We start from the raw sequence: 14,931 nt of genomic DNA, 5'->3' as shown, positions 1-14,931 counted from the left end.
TGGCTTAGTCAGTAGAACCTGTGGCTCTTGATCTCAGGGTTGTGAGTTCAAGCCCCACACTGTGTGTAGAGGTTACTTTAAAATCTTTAGGGCCATCTAGGTGGTTTAGTTGGTCTTAGAGATGTGACTCTTGATCCCAGGGTGGTGAGTTCGAGCCCTACTATGGAGGTAGAGATTACATAAAAATATAAAATCTGTATATAAATAAAATCTTAAAAAAAAAAAAAAAGATATTCAGGTTTGTTTTGGATTTTGTTTTAATGCAAGGTGAAGGTTGCAATTGCAAAATGGCCAGGATGCTGGGAATTCATAGAACTTACAGGGTAAGTAAAGTCTCTTGTGGCTGTTTATCAGGTTTCACATCTGCACGGCAGAATTTGACCAGAGACCTTTTATCATGGCCTGGCAGCCCGATGATGGACGTGCTACCAATCAGGCCCTCCCCTCCCTGAGGTTTCCAGGAATGACTGTGAGATTCCAGAAGTACCCAGAGTTGTGTCAGATATGCTGTGTACAAGAAGTGGGGTTTACCTGGGTCGCCTAGCCTCCAAAGACTGGTCTGAACCTCCACTTTACAACCTAAAGTCCTTGAGCCAGCCAGCACCTGGCCCAGGCCAGGGGGCTGCCTCCCACCACACTTGCTGGACCCCCATCCAGGTCCTAAGCGCTTGGGGAGGGTCAGGGATGGAGCCTCTCTCTCCCCTTATCCGCGTCCCAGGTAGCCGGTGAGGAGAGGCGCGCCTCCCAAAACCAGGGTGGGAAAGGAAGTCACATCAGCCAGGAAGATCAGTGAAATCCTCGGTTTAATTGGAGACGAGATCGAAGGATTGATTATCGATCAACGGACCGATTGATTGATCGTCAGAGGGGACAACACAAGAGCGGCTGAGGGGGCCCTGCGCCCCCCGCTGGGGAGAGGAGCCCTGATTGGGGGTGGGGTTCCATCTCACCAGTCACACCCGGGGACAGGGCAAGGGGCAGGCTCTGCTCAGCCCTCACCCCCCAAGATGACACGACTTCCCATCAAACGGCAGCACTGAACCCACCCTTGCGGGGTCTATGGTACAGTTTGTATAATACAGTGGGAATGGGGACTCTCTCTCTGGGAGACCCCCACCCCTCCTCCTTCCCCTGGCTGGGTCAGCTGGGGAAGGGCAAGTGTATTTTCCCTTTTTGCCTCTGTAGAATAATTTACAAACCAACCTTACAGTATGTACAAAAAAAAAAAAAAAAAGAGAGAGAGAAAGAAGAAAAAAAAAAGAAAGAAAACCCAAAGAAGTCCCACTCCAGTCACTGGCTGGGACAGAAACTACTTTCGCTACAAAAATGAACCCTGTACAGCATCACGGGGGTGGGAGCAGGTGGTACTCCCCACAGGGATGGACAGACAGATGGAAGGCTGGGGCAGCCGGGGGGGGGGGGGGGGGGGGGGCTACAGTACCGTGTGCTCAGAGTGGGGGGGTGGGGGGAGGAGAGAGAGGCCCTGCCTTGCCCAGCTGCAGAACTGGGCCAAAGGGCAGAAAGGAGGGGGGAAGAGGGGGTCTTTCCTTCCAAACAGTCCCCCATGGCTTGGAGAAAAATGGCCTTGCATCTGTCTGTCGTATTGCTGCAGGAATAGCTCAGGGGTGTGTGTGGGGGGGGGGGGGGCGGGGAGGGGCGTGGCCAGATGGGGACAGAGTAGAAAGGACTTTGGTGCCAGGGTGGGAGAGGGTTGCCCAGAAAGGGGATGTGGGTGTACATTGTTATTGCTTCCTCCTAGGGCAAAGGGTCGTGAAGGGGGTCAGGAGGATGCTGGGGGGGTGCCCAGGATGGGGGCCACTGCGAACCCCTCTCCTATGGCCATGGGAATCATTAAGGCAGAAACAAGAGGAGAAGCAGCTGGAAGGAGGGGTGTGGTTTGGAGCCATCCCCCCCCCACCCCAATGGAGAAAATTCAAACGGAACCCAAAGTGGAAGGGGAAGAGGGTGGCAGGTGGAGGGGCGGGGGGATCAGGCCTTCCTCAAACCTCAGACCCCAGGTTGGTGGTGTGAATGTCCCCCCAATACCCGCCTCTGCTACATCTTAAAGCATGCAGCTCCCCTCTCCAGGTCCCTATCCCTCGGGTTCGTATTGCCAGGTTTGTGCAAAATGAGGCGGGAGACTTCTGGGGGGGGGGGGGCAGTGCGCCAGAGAGGGGCTGGAGCTGGGGCCTCCCACAGTGGCAGCCCCCCCCCGAGTCCCCCGCCCGGAATGGCTATTCCTGGTTGGGTTCCGGAGACCCTCCAAAATTCAGAAGAAAAGCCCCAAAGGGAGGCGTTATGCCTGCTTGGGCCCAGGCCAAGAGCCCTAGGAGGCCGGAAGACTGAGCCTGGGGCCTGGGGCAGGGGGAGGTGGCAGGAGATGGGACACAAGGGGTAGTCGGGAACAGGAGATCTACAGTTGCTGTGTTTCATCCTGTTTTTTTTTTTTTTTTTCTTTTTCTAAAAATGTAACAATTAAAATTCCAAAAATAAAATCCCTTCCGGGACCTCCGCCCCTTGTTCCCCAGCCCCCACCTCCAAAAAGAGGCCCCGTGGGTGGGGGTGGGGGGAAAGAGGAAAAAAAGAAAAGAGAAAAAACCCCACTTTTCTGTTTTCTTTTTTCTCTGGAGGCCCAAGAGTCTTTGAGGCAGTGGAGGAGGCGGTCGTGGGGTAATGGTGGTGAAGGGAGCCGGGGAGAGCAGGAGGGTGTTGGGGCCGGGGTTCAGGTAGGGCCTCCAGCTGACCCCCACCCCCAGGAGCTGGGAGTGGGGGGGGGTCCTCGCCGGACATTCCTGTGCAGGCACTGCACGCCCTCTTGGCAGCCTGATGCTCTTTTTGGGCCCCCGCCTCGGCCGCCGTGGAGGGGAGGCCCGGGAGGCCCGGGGTGTCCTCTGGAGGGGGCGGGGTCCTCAAGGCGGGCGGAAGGGGGCTCTCGGCAGACAGGGCCAGGGGGCTGCTGCGGCCTACGGCATCCACGGATGCGTCTGGGGACGTGGCCTTGTCCTTGCCCGCAGCCACACTACCGGCCGAGTCTGCTTGCTGCGTGCAGCAAGGTTCCTGTACCTTCGCCTCCGTGGGCATATCCTGGCCATCGACCTCCAAGAGTTCCTCGGCTGGGGACGCATCCTGAGCCACGGACAATCCCTGCACCGTAAATGCACCCGGGGCGGTAGACACCTCCTCCTCATCTTCCTCTTCCAGCGTCAGCTCAAACTGGAACTTATCAGGTGGGGGTGGGTGGCCCGGCCCCCTGGGCTCCTCCTCAGGCGGCGGTGATGGGCTCTGCCGAATGGCGCTGTAGTACCAGTCTCTGTTGTCCTCTAACGTGTCCAGGATCTCCTGGGCGTCCGGGTGGACCAGGTCAGCCCATGTCTCCCACAGCGGGTGCACGATATAGTCGATGAAACCCACCTGGGAGAGAAGGGACACCGGCGTCAACAGGTGGCCGGCTGTGGCAGAAGGTAGGGCCATGCTGTGGGATCTAGTAAAGTCTAAAAGGCGCTGATAGCATTTAACCTAGTAATCGTGCTCCTCCAGATCCGACCCGGAAAAACTCTTGCACAGGGAAGAAAAAAAAAATCACATATGACATGGAAACAAATACTGGAAACTTCCACACATCTGTCAGTTAGGAATTAGTTGTAAAAAGCCGTTCGGGGTGCCTGGTGGCTCAGTTGCTTAAGCGACCAACTCTGGGTTTTGGCTCAGGCCGCGATTGTAAGGTTTGTGAGTTCAAGCCCTGCGTCAGGCTCTGTGCTGACAGTGCAGAGCCTGCTTGGGATTCTCTTTCTCTCTTCCTCTCTCTCTGCCTGTCCCCTGCTCATGCTCTCTCTCTCTTTCTTTCTCTCTCCCTCTCTCTCAAAATAAATAAATAAACTTAAAACATTGAAATAAAATGTTTTAAAACATTGTGGTACACCACAGATACTAATAGTGATATTTTTTGCAACAAAGAAAAACTAGAAATAATTCCATGGCAGAGTATTGGCTAACGCTGATACTATCTTCCCTCTTTCTTATGAACAAAATCTTGAGGGCGCCTGGGTGGTTCAGTCGGTTGAGCGTCCAACTTCAGCTCAGGTCATGATCTCACACTCCGTGAATTTGAGCCCAGCATCAGGCTCTGTGCTGACAGCTCGGAGCCTGGAGCCTGCTTCAGGTTCTGTGTCTCCCTCTCTCTTTGCCCCTCCCCTGCTCATGCTCTGTCTCTGTCTCAAAAATAAATAAAAACATTAAAAAAAAAAAAAAAAAAGAAGAAGAAGAAAATCTTGATTTTTCTTGGTGGAGGCAATACTTCCCCAATATAGGTGAAAACTACATTTCCCAGCCTCCTTTGCAAAGAGAGGGTGGCAATGTGACCACAAGTAGATGGAAGATCTGGGTTGGGATGGGCACAGGGGGTAGGAGGGCTGCTTCAGCTGGCAGAGACCTTTCCTCCTTACGATGTGGCCAGAATGGCTAGAGTTTCAACAGCATCCGTGACCATGAGAGGCATCTCTAGGGACAAAGGTCCCATGCTTCGGATGATAGAAGAGAAACACTGAAATCTCCTTAGGTGCCTGGCTATTTCATGGAGCCAAAGGGAGCTAAATTCTTTCTCTCGACTTTTTTTTTTTTAATTAAAAAAATTTTTTAAATGTTTATTTTTGAGAGGGGTAGGGGAGGGGCAGAGAGCGAGGGGGACAGAGGATCTGAAGCAGGCTCTTGGCTGGCAGCAGAGAGCCCGACGTGGGGCTCGAACCCGTGAACTATGAGGTCATGACCTGAGCCAAAGATGGACGCTTAACCGACTGAACCACCCAGGTGCCTCTGGACTTTTCTTACATGTGAGAGAATAAAAATGGGGTGTCTGGGTGGCTCAGTCATTAAGCATTTGAATTCAGCTCAGGTCATGACTTCACAGTTAGTGAGTTTGAGTCCCACATTGGGCAAGCAGGAGCCCCAAGTGAGCCCTGCTTCTCTCTCTCTCTCTCCCTCCTTCTCTCTCTCTCTGCCCCTTATCTCGTTTGAGTCACTGTGAATTTGTAACTCCTCAACACCTAAATGGCCATCCGCAGGAGAAAAACTACAGGCCCCATCTGCTGTCTAGATCTGTGAGAATACTACAGAGTCGTCAAAAGGGATGAGCTAAATCTATACGTAGTAACACAGACACATCTCCAAGTCATTGTTTGGAAGAAAAGGCAAGCTGTATAAAAATGGGTACATATTGATAAAATTCATATTTTTTTAACAAAGCAAAACCCCTGAACCATTGCTATGAAGTTGCCCGTAAATGTAACTACGTAATAAAGCCTATGGAACTGGTTTTCCCGGGCGTTGGAGGATGGGGTGATCTGCATGCTCAAAGGGACATTTGGAAGTATCTAGAGACATTTTTGGTTGTTGTAATTGGAAGGGAAGGGGTGGAGGCCAAGGATGCTGCTCAAAATCCTACAAGGCACGGCCCCCGCGACAGAGAATGACCCGGGCCCAAATGTCAACAGCACCAAGGCTGGGTAACTCGGGTCTGGAAAAGCGTGCACAGTGAGCCGGGAAGAACAGGTCTTGCCAGGGAGGAGACTGGGAGTGGGGAGGGTGAGAAACTTTCACATCCACACTTTACAAACAAGACTGGGTTTCCGTACCTCTTGTCAAGTTAAACAAGCACATGATGATGCGTCATCGCATCTCATTGCAAAATCCCACCAAAAATCAAGGACAAAATCAGCAGCCAGGTTACAGGGATACCGAGAGGCTGGAGCGACATAAGGTCTGTAACCAAGAGCTGGGCAAGTATTATTATGGATGCTAAATGACAGAGAACTGTTCCACTCAGGTCTACAAGTTTTGAATCCAGAGGCCTGGTTTTGGTTACTCTGTAGAAGGGAAAATGTTGCAAATTTCCCATCAAGGCAGAAAAGGAAAGAAACACACACACACACACACACACACACACACACACACAGGAAGACTTGACTTTGTGGAGGGGCAGGTCAGGAACTTCTGGGTCTCTGAGCTCCAGGCCAGCATGGGGTGGGGAGGCCCGCTTAACACCGTACCTGAGACTTCTCCACCGAGGCTGTGTGCTTGTCGCACATGGGGCTGATCTCCATGCCCCGCTCACGTTCACGGTCCCCCTGCTGGAAGAACTCGGCCATAATGCGGTCGGTCCACTGGCGGTACAACTCGAGTGGCTTGGTGGGGTTGCTGAGGTCTGCACAGTGCACCATGTTCCGAAGGACCTGTGTGAGGTGGGGGACCTTCAGAGGCCATGCCCCGTCCCAGTCTGGGACCTCACGCTTCCTTACCTCCCCCTTTATTGGGAGAGTGAGGTAGGGGGATGTGCAGAGAGATAGGGGAAATGGGGAGAAGGGAGAGGATGGCAGGGGGAGAGCAAAGAAAGAGATCGTGGGGAGAGAAGAGAAGGAGGTGTTGGCAAAGGCAGAGGAGACAGGACGGGGTGATGGAGGAAGGGAAGAAGTAAGGAGGGATGGTAGGAGATGGGAGTTGGGATGGAGAGAGGGGAGGGGAGACAGAAAAGAGACAGGAAGAGGGGCAACATGGGAGCTGCAGGCTGAGGGAGGGGGGCAAACGGGACCCAAAGGGGAGAGAGAAAAGGAGAGAGGGTCCGGTCTCCTTGTATGGTGTGCAGGGGGGGGGGGGGGGGCACCTGGATGCGGTCGGAGTAGTTGTCCAGCAGGAGGACCCCCGAGCTGGTCACCTTCTTGGTCTCCACCATGGTCTTCAGGTCTGCCAGGAGGGTCATGTGTTTGGACATGTCCGTGGCCAGCACCTGTGGGTGAGGGGCCACTGAAGCCCTGCCACGGGCCGTACTGACCCGAACTACGCCTCTAAAGCTTCCCCTCAGCACAACCTGTTCCCAGTCCCCACAAAGGACGCCTCTCGCGGGGCTTCCTGGCCTGGACTCAGACCCTGCCTCAACCCCAGTGTCAAAGGCGCCCTCTTCCGTTCTGGCCCCGCCCCCGCCCCGCCCACCATGTCGATGACCATCTTGCGCAGGCTCTGCCGCTGGCGCTTGCTGAGGTTCTGGAAGATATCGCAGTTGTCTTCCTGCAGCAGCTTGAAGCCCACGGCCAGGTGGTGGTTCTCCAGCACCGACTCATCGTTGTACATGAGCGCCAGCTCCGAATCTGCGGCCCAGGCCCAGGCAGGCGGTCAGGGGAGGGTGGGGCCGGCAGGGCCGCCTCGAGGGGTGGGGCAGCGCAGGCCCCGCCTCCAACCCGGCAGGCCCCGCCCCCGTGGGGGCCACTCACTAGTGTTGATGAGGAACTGGTTGGAGACCCCAGGGTGGTCTACGTCATGAATAGCGGCCGCGAAGAGGGCGGCAAGAATCTCCAGGTCCGTGAACACAGCCTAGGGGCAGAGAGGGGGGTGGGAGAGAGGCGGGTTAGAAAGATGGGGGATCTGAGAGACAGGGTGAGAGAGAGATGCGGGTGCCAAAGAAGACGGTCAGGAGGGATCGATGAGGACCGGAAAGGCCAGCGTCAGAGAGACACGGAGGTCAGGAGATGGGCGACGGGCAGTCAGGGAGGGAGACGGGGCTGGGGAGACACAGGGGCCAGGCAGTGCTCACATCTAGCGCGGGTGTGGCCAGCAGCACGTGGGTGGACTGCAGCACATCGGCCGCGTGCAGGCTGTTGTGGTAGGCCACGTCCGGGTGGTAGTGGTCCTCCAGGGTCAGCATATATGTCACCATGGTGTCCACTGGGATGCGGAATTTCTTCAGCAGGTCACGCTCCTGAGGGTAGGTATGGGGAACGGTGACTCCCAAGAGCTCTCTGCTCTCCGCCCGGCCCCCTTCCGCTCACCCTGCCCCACTCAGCCCGCCCTACCTGAAATATCGTGTACATGATGCAGCTGAGGGAACGGCCTCCGGCGTATTCGGATACGCAGAAGATGTTCAGACCCCACTTGTTCAGGTTCTCCAGTTCCTGGGTGGAGTAGGAGGCCAGAGGTCAGCAGCCCACAAGACCCAGGGCCCTGCCCCTACCCACGTGGGTCAGAAGTTCCTCTTGGTTGATCGTCACCCCTCTCCACTCTTTCCTAGCAATTCAGAGCTCTGGTCTGAAAGTAGCACCGGGGCGGGGGGTGGGTGGGTGGGGGTGGGGGCGGGGGGGTGGGGTGGGGGGGTGGGCGCTGTGCTCAACACACAGAGTTGACTGTCCACGTCCGACCAGGCCAGAGAATAACAAAGCAACCACAGCGCCTGTGTACTGAGTGACTTTAAAAAAAAAAAATTTTTTTTAAATGTTTTATTTATTTTTGAGAGCGAGAGACAGAGTGTGCATGGGGGAGGGGCAGAGAGAGAGGGAGACACAGAATCTGAAGCCGGCTCCAGGCTCCGAGCTGTCAGCACAGAGCCCGATGCGGGGCTCAAACCACAGACTGTAAGATCATGGCCTGAGCCGAAGTCTGATGCTTAACCGCTTAACCGAGGAGCCACCCAGGCGCCCCCTGAGTGACTGTTGTCTCCCAGGCATTATGCTAAATGCTTGATCTCATTTGGTTGGTTGGAGAACCAAAGCTCAGAAGTGATGTGACCTACCCAAGCCCTTGCATCTCGAAAGTGGCAACGCTGCGGTGTGAATTCCGTTTGGCTGACCCCAAAAGCACAGTTTGGCTTCGGAGCCAAACAGCTCACCAGCACCAGGGGGAAAGGAACTCGGGCTAATTTTCCATGGCTCTCCAGAATCCGGAACAGTGCCAGCACACAGTAGGTGCTCAGTAAACACCGGGTGACTGACTGGGCATTGGCTAGTGCTGGAGTTCAGGTTACAACAAATGTCAGCTGACTGAGCCAACAAGAGTGCACTGAGTCCGCTGTACCAACCCGTGTGGGAGCCCCTTGGCGTTAGGTGTCACGGAGCTGAACCCAGGTCCGGCCTGTAGTGGATGCTGTTGGGGTTCGACCCAGATCCCCTTCACTGACCAGTGCACCTGTCCTCCTGGGTGGGTGCTGGGGCTGTTGCTTACAAAGACTCACAGCTGCTCTGTTCTCCAGAAAACTGCTCTTGCCCCTATGGGAGCTACATGGAGGCGGTAATGCTGTCCACTCTGGGGACCACCCACAGTGGGGTACAACAGTCCCGCACTCTTGCCTCAAGGTGGGCTCAACTCTGTGGCACTGTTGACACTCCAGAGCTCCCTGTGGAGTCAGGCGGAGGCCAGATTCTGAGGCCACCTCCTTGCTTAGCTTCTTCCCCTCCTGCTTCCTTCACTCTTGCTCTCCTGAGAGTCTCATAAGCCAAGTATGCCTGGATTATCATTTCAGACTGACCCAACGCCCGGTCCTTCTCTGGGCCCCAGGAGACTCCCGCCCCTCCTTAGTCCAGTGTCTGCTGAGACCCTACTCACTTGGGCCAGGAGCTCTTCTTGGTTGGTCTTCACCCCAAAGCGGGGGATGCTGGAGTCACTCAGGCTGCTGCTATGCATCAGTTTCTTCACCCCCGTGATCTGAGACATGGGCTGGAATTGCGGCCCAGGGGGCGGGGGCTGCTGGGAAGGTCTCTGGCGGGGAGCTGGCTGTTTTTCTCGATCCTTCATCGTGGGTGATGGAATCTCCACTTCATTCTGCTTGTCTGGAGCAGATGGAGGAGAGACAAGCATGAGACTCCCACAGAGACCCCCTCATCTGGCCCTCACTTCCCCTGGGCTCCCCACTGTGCCCTGGGAAGGCTCACGCAGGAGGGCAGACCCCTTCAGGATGTCATGCTGTTGGTTCCTTATAGGCTGGAAACCAGAGGGAAGGGAGGAATTCTTCTGGGAGGTGGTGGGCTGGAGCAGGGACCCTGGGACTGGCCCGGAGCATTGGGGTGGCCCCAGTCTGATAGCCAGGTTTGACAAGGGGGTGGCACGGGAAGTCAGGAAGCAGGTTGAGGATGCTGGAGAGAGTAGCTGCCTGTCCTGTATAGGCAGGGGAACTTCTAGGGCAGGGGAGACACCTCCATGGTGACTAAGAGTGCTGATCGGGGTGGACAGCATGGGGAAGAGGGAGGGAAGGGTAGTCTCTGGCTCCATGAGCCCCACCCCCACCCCACCCCTTTAACACCAGCCTGCCTGGGGGGCCAGCCCCAGGATCCCTTTTCCTGAGCTTTCAAGGGCTTCCAGAGCTGAACCTGGGCCACCCATTGTGACCTGGGGCCCTGCCAGTCAATAACGGGGCCTAATAGGGGTTATTTGCATGCCATGCTCCCATTGGCTGGATCTCAGAACTCTGCACGGCCACACCCCCATTGGCGGGAGTATTTGAAACTCTGAACCCTTCTCTTGGGCTTGGCGTAGGGCGGTTCTCCAGAATTTGGAAACCTTTGGTGATAAATTGAGAGGGTAAAATTATCCTGAATTTGGGGGGGCATATCTTCAGCTTGGGCTCTTGGATAAAGAGATTAGGATGAGTTGGAGGTCCCCATGAGCTTGAGGGTTCTAATGAATTTGAGGTACTCTATATAACTGTATTAGGTATCAAAAGTCTGTGTGTGTGTGTGGGGGGGGTCCTACTGAATCTGAGGGTCATATCAAGTTGGGTGATTCTCCCGAATTTGGGAGACCTTTCAGCTTGGAGGGTTTTGAAACTTTGAGGGGGTCTTTTATGAGTTCTTAAGGACAGCCGTTCCCTTAAGTTTGAGAACCCTGCCGAGTTTGAGCATACCTCTTGAGTTTGAGGGGTCTCCTGAATTTGTGGGGGGAAATCCAAGTTTGGATAGTCTACTGAATTTGGGGAGGCCTTTCAGCCTGGAGGCATTTAAAGTTTAGAAATTCTATTTGAGTTTGTGGGGTTTTTGGGGTCTTGAGTTTGAGAGTTCCGTTGTGGTCCCACTGAGTTTGGGGGGGGCTTTTCTGCTTAGAGAGATTTTTTTTAAAGTTCTATAAAAGTTGACATCCCTCTGGGTTTAGGGGCATCGTGAGCATGGGAACGCTTGAGCGTGGTAACCTTGATCTTTAGGGAATTAAGAGTCAGGGTCCCTCGGGCAAATGTGGGCAATGGGACCTGCGGTCTGGGGCAGCCCCCTCCAATTCAGGCGTGCAGCCTCTCCCCGCACATACAAGCGGTGCCTTTCACTCACCCAGGAATGTGGTGGAGATGTACTCAGAGACCTGGTTTCCTGACCTGCTCATCTCTGACAGGTGTGTGAGTTCACGGTTTAACATCCTCTTGAACTAAGGTGAAGGAGGCAAGAAGGAAGGAATGATGGGGAGACAGGGCAGCAGAGGGTGGAGGATGTCAGCCCCTCCCGAGAAACTTCTGAAGACCCCATGAGTCCTTCCAACTTCTCTGCTCAGCCAACAGAGCCCTCAGCAAGCTGCTAGAGGGGAGGGGTCAGCCCTTCCTCTCCTCCCAGGTCTGGAGGGGGGCCCCAGGCTTGGAAGTCAGGACTCAGCATACCCCTCCCTTCCTGAGGAAGGGGGGCACCCCTCCCCAGACTTCCTCTTCCTCCAGCCCAAAGGAGGAGCCAGAGGGGCACCTGTGGAAGGGAGGGGCTCCCGCTTAACAGTGAGCCAATAGGGTGTCAGGAGAATCCCGTCGCCATGGCGATGGGAGTCTCCTTAGCAACTCCCCCTCCAACCAGCTGCTGAGCTGGGGGAAAGTGGGGGGGGGGGGAGGCCGCAGGCCCCTTAACCCTTGCCTTCCCAGAGCTACCCTGGCCCACGTCTTCCCAGATATGGACCCCACTCCCAGGGCGTCCAGGCCCCCAGCTCCCAGCCCAGTTTGGAAGGAGACAATACAGTCTGTCCTTTGCAGGAGAGAATGCAAGTTCTGGGAGAAGAGAAGGTTTGGCAGGGGCAGGGGAGAACAGTGAGCTGAGGAAACCTTGTTCGGTCATCCAGGGGAGGGGGGTTCCCATCATAGCCCCCTCTCCCCCAGTCCCAGGAGGGTGGACAGATGCACAGATGAGCAGAGGATACCCCGAACCAGGCTTGGAGGTCCCTCCTGGTCCCCCCAAGCCACCTCACACAAGTGTCTGCTGTGACATTGTGCATGGAGGAGAAAGGGCATTGGTTCCCCGCCCCCAAGCTCCACTGAAGCACCCCCAAAGCAGGAACAGACTCCGTCCAGAGAGGCAGGAGGGACACTTGATGGGAAGGGTGAGCCCACGCAGCCCACACCAGGATGGGGCATTTACTCCTCCTAGTGCTGCGAGAGACACGTACACAAGAAGGACCCACAAAGTCACACAACCACACACAGAGTCACAGACTACCATCTTACACGGCTCTGCACAGCCACAGACACACAAATCAAGGGACACACACGATAAGGCAGTCACAGACACTTGGGGTCACATGCCCCGGAGAAAACACACAGCTCTGGGTTCACAAACACGTCCCAACATACACCACCACAACCAGAGCCCTGTGATCTCAGAAAGGGCCACACTGTGACCCAGGCAAATAAGCATACGGTCAGACAGCCCCGCACCGCTGTAGACACATACACACGTGAGGACCGACACACCCAGCAAGAGACCCACATCCCCAGCCACCCGCTATCCCCACCCAGCCCTGGGCCACACACAGACACAGACAGTCACAAGGCTTCATGTCCAGGCCACACACGTGCACAGCCGCACACACCCGCCCAGACCAGGGGCTTGAGGATCCAAGGTGGGAGGGCTAGGGCCGAGTCTCCCGCCCATCCTCCACCCCGACTTCCCCTACCTGGTCCCACCAGCCCACCAGCCACGGCTTGGAGCAGGTCTCACAGAAGAAATCCACCAAGGGCATCTTGGAATCTTAGCCCCGCTCGGGGCTGCCGCACACAGAGGCTGGGCTTGGGGAGTCCCGGGGTTAACAGCCACTGTGGGTTTGGTGGCGGGGGGGGGGGGGGGTGGTTCAGGGCAGGTGGGCAGTGCAAGGGGGAGCCGCGGAGGGGCCTGGGCCGGCCCAGCGGGGCTGGGGGCTCCCCTCCCCTCCGCGCTCCCGATAGCAGCCCTGGTTACATGGTCTGCCAGCCCCTGGCCCTGATGGGCCCCCCCGCGGCAGTAGCTGGAGGTGGCCTGGGACCCCTGCCCATGGGGGGGCAGGGCGAGGGTCCCGGGAGGTGGCTTCGGAGGCTCTGGGCTCCGTGTGCGCGCCTGTGTGTGTGCGTGTGCGTGCTCACTGCAGCACTGGCAGGCTGCATGCGACGTCAGGTGGTGCCGGGGGTGGGGGGGGCGTTAAAGGGGCATCGGAACCCACGCGCCTGAGCCAGGACCCAGGTGGGGCTGCCGGGGAAAGGCAGGGAGGCACGCACATCCCCGACAGGACGCGTCCCTTCCAGGGACACACCCAGAGACAAAGACACACGCCCAGACAGTCCACACACTCACACACACCGAGATGCACCTTCTATACCAACACACGCACTAACACACACCACACTGTCACAACTCCGAAGTCCAGCCCTTTCGCAGGTATACAGCTGAGTACACGGAGACAGGAACGCCTTCAGGCACAGCCCTCCCAAGAACACAGACTCACACCCAGACACGGAGACACACACCTGGGGACAGACACCCAGATATGCTGCACACACTCCACACACCCACGGGCACACTTTCAGACAAACACAAATACCATGTGGCCTTGGACACAAACATACCCTGAGAAACCCAGAGGCAAATGCTCGCATCATACCCACAACCACACACACACATCATTTGCAGGAACACAACGGCAAGCCTACATTTAGAGACAGTCACATTCTCAGAGGCTCGGCACACTCTCAGAGACACAATCACCCTCAGACGGGAATGTTCCCAGACAAACCTCCACCCACAGGTACGTGCACCACCCCCAACGCAGACATCTCCACCTGTATACTCATTTCCTGATAGGCATCTTCCCACGCGGGCTACCACCGTGCCGCACAACTCCAGGAAACATCATTCATGCCGCCTGTTTTCCTGGATGGTGTCCTCTGGAGTTGTGCAGTACACAGACCTCACAACTGTACATGGAAGCCTTGCACCCTCTCCTGCAGCCCTGCAAGTGCATGCATGTGTCTGTGCACACACGTGGAGTCACAGACACATGGAGATACACACTCAGATTCATACCTAGACCAACTCACACTTGTAAACATACATACACCTCTGGCACAGCCCCACACACTTACAATCTGGTATAACTGCTGTGTGCACCCATACATCCTCCATACAGACACATCTGCACACTACTCGTGACGTACCCTCTTGGAACATCCCCTCACACCCCGTCTTGTGCTGCAAACGTGTAGCCAACAAATTGACAGCCACACAGACCCACGGTCACACACACACACACACCTGTAGACTATACAAGCATTGGACAACCCCCTCAAGAGAGATGGCAGCCTGCATCAGATGTACAACCAGGCACATATACCCCCACGCACTAGGCTTCCCCCACCCCTGGGGGAAGTAAGAATCTGCTAGAACACGCAGCCCTAGGGTTGGCCCTGCTTAGGAATGGGCCCCCACCCCAAAGGCCCCGTTCACACATTGGCCCCGCCCCAAATGGGTCCTCCCCCTCAGGTCCCGCCAGCAGTCAGCCCCACCCCACAGGCCCAGGAAAGGGTCCCCTCTCATTGGCCCCATCCAGATCCTGGCCCCGCCCCATGGGTGGACCCGCCCGCAGATCCCACCCAGCGGCTGGCCCCCATCCTCAGGCCCCGCCCAGGGGCTAGTTCCGCCCTGCCGGCTGGGGGCCTCCTCACCTTGTGGGATGCCATCTCGCTCACGGAGCGGTAGGTCTGCATGGTCTCCAGCTGCTCCAGGCACCAGTCCAGCTCCTCCAGTGTCTCCCGGGCCAGTTGTTGACATGTCTCTTCTGGAGAAGGGGCAGCATGGGTGGTGACCCAGAGGTCCCAACCCCGAGATGATGGGGGTCCACCAAATGAGTGGGGAAAGGAGGTAAGACAGCCACCGCCCCCCCCAGGTGAGGGGTCCCCCACTGGAGCAGCAAGAGGGG

At 56.3% G+C, this 14,931-nt stretch overlaps 1 protein-coding gene across 1 annotated transcript in view; it reads right to left on the bottom strand.

Moving 5' to 3' along the window:
- Positions 1 to 2,599: 2,599 nt before the first annotated feature.
- Positions 2,600 to 14,931, bottom strand: part of PDE4A (phosphodiesterase 4A) — a 34,710-nt gene continuing 22,378 nt past the window's right edge. Inside the window, 11 exon segments of the mRNA XM_045491871.1 lie at positions 2,600 to 2,754; positions 2,757 to 3,411; positions 6,042 to 6,224; positions 6,653 to 6,775; positions 6,979 to 7,133; positions 7,257 to 7,356; positions 7,577 to 7,741; positions 7,836 to 7,934; positions 9,358 to 9,581; positions 11,067 to 11,160; positions 14,678 to 14,790. Coding sequence (XP_045347827.1) covers positions 2,723 to 2,754; positions 2,757 to 3,411; positions 6,042 to 6,224; positions 6,653 to 6,775; positions 6,979 to 7,133; positions 7,257 to 7,356; positions 7,577 to 7,741; positions 7,836 to 7,934; positions 9,358 to 9,581; positions 11,067 to 11,160; positions 14,678 to 14,790 — 1,943 coding nt within the window. The 3' untranslated portion in view covers positions 2,600 to 2,722.

The sequence above is a fragment of the Leopardus geoffroyi genome, chromosome A2 (assembly GCF_018350155.1).
Source record: "Leopardus geoffroyi isolate Oge1 chromosome A2, O.geoffroyi_Oge1_pat1.0, whole genome shotgun sequence".
NCBI classification, from domain to species: domain Eukaryota; kingdom Metazoa; phylum Chordata; class Mammalia; order Carnivora; family Felidae; genus Leopardus; species Leopardus geoffroyi.
The sequence above is the reverse complement of the archived record's forward strand: the minus strand, read 5'-3'. Positions and strand labels throughout refer to the sequence as shown.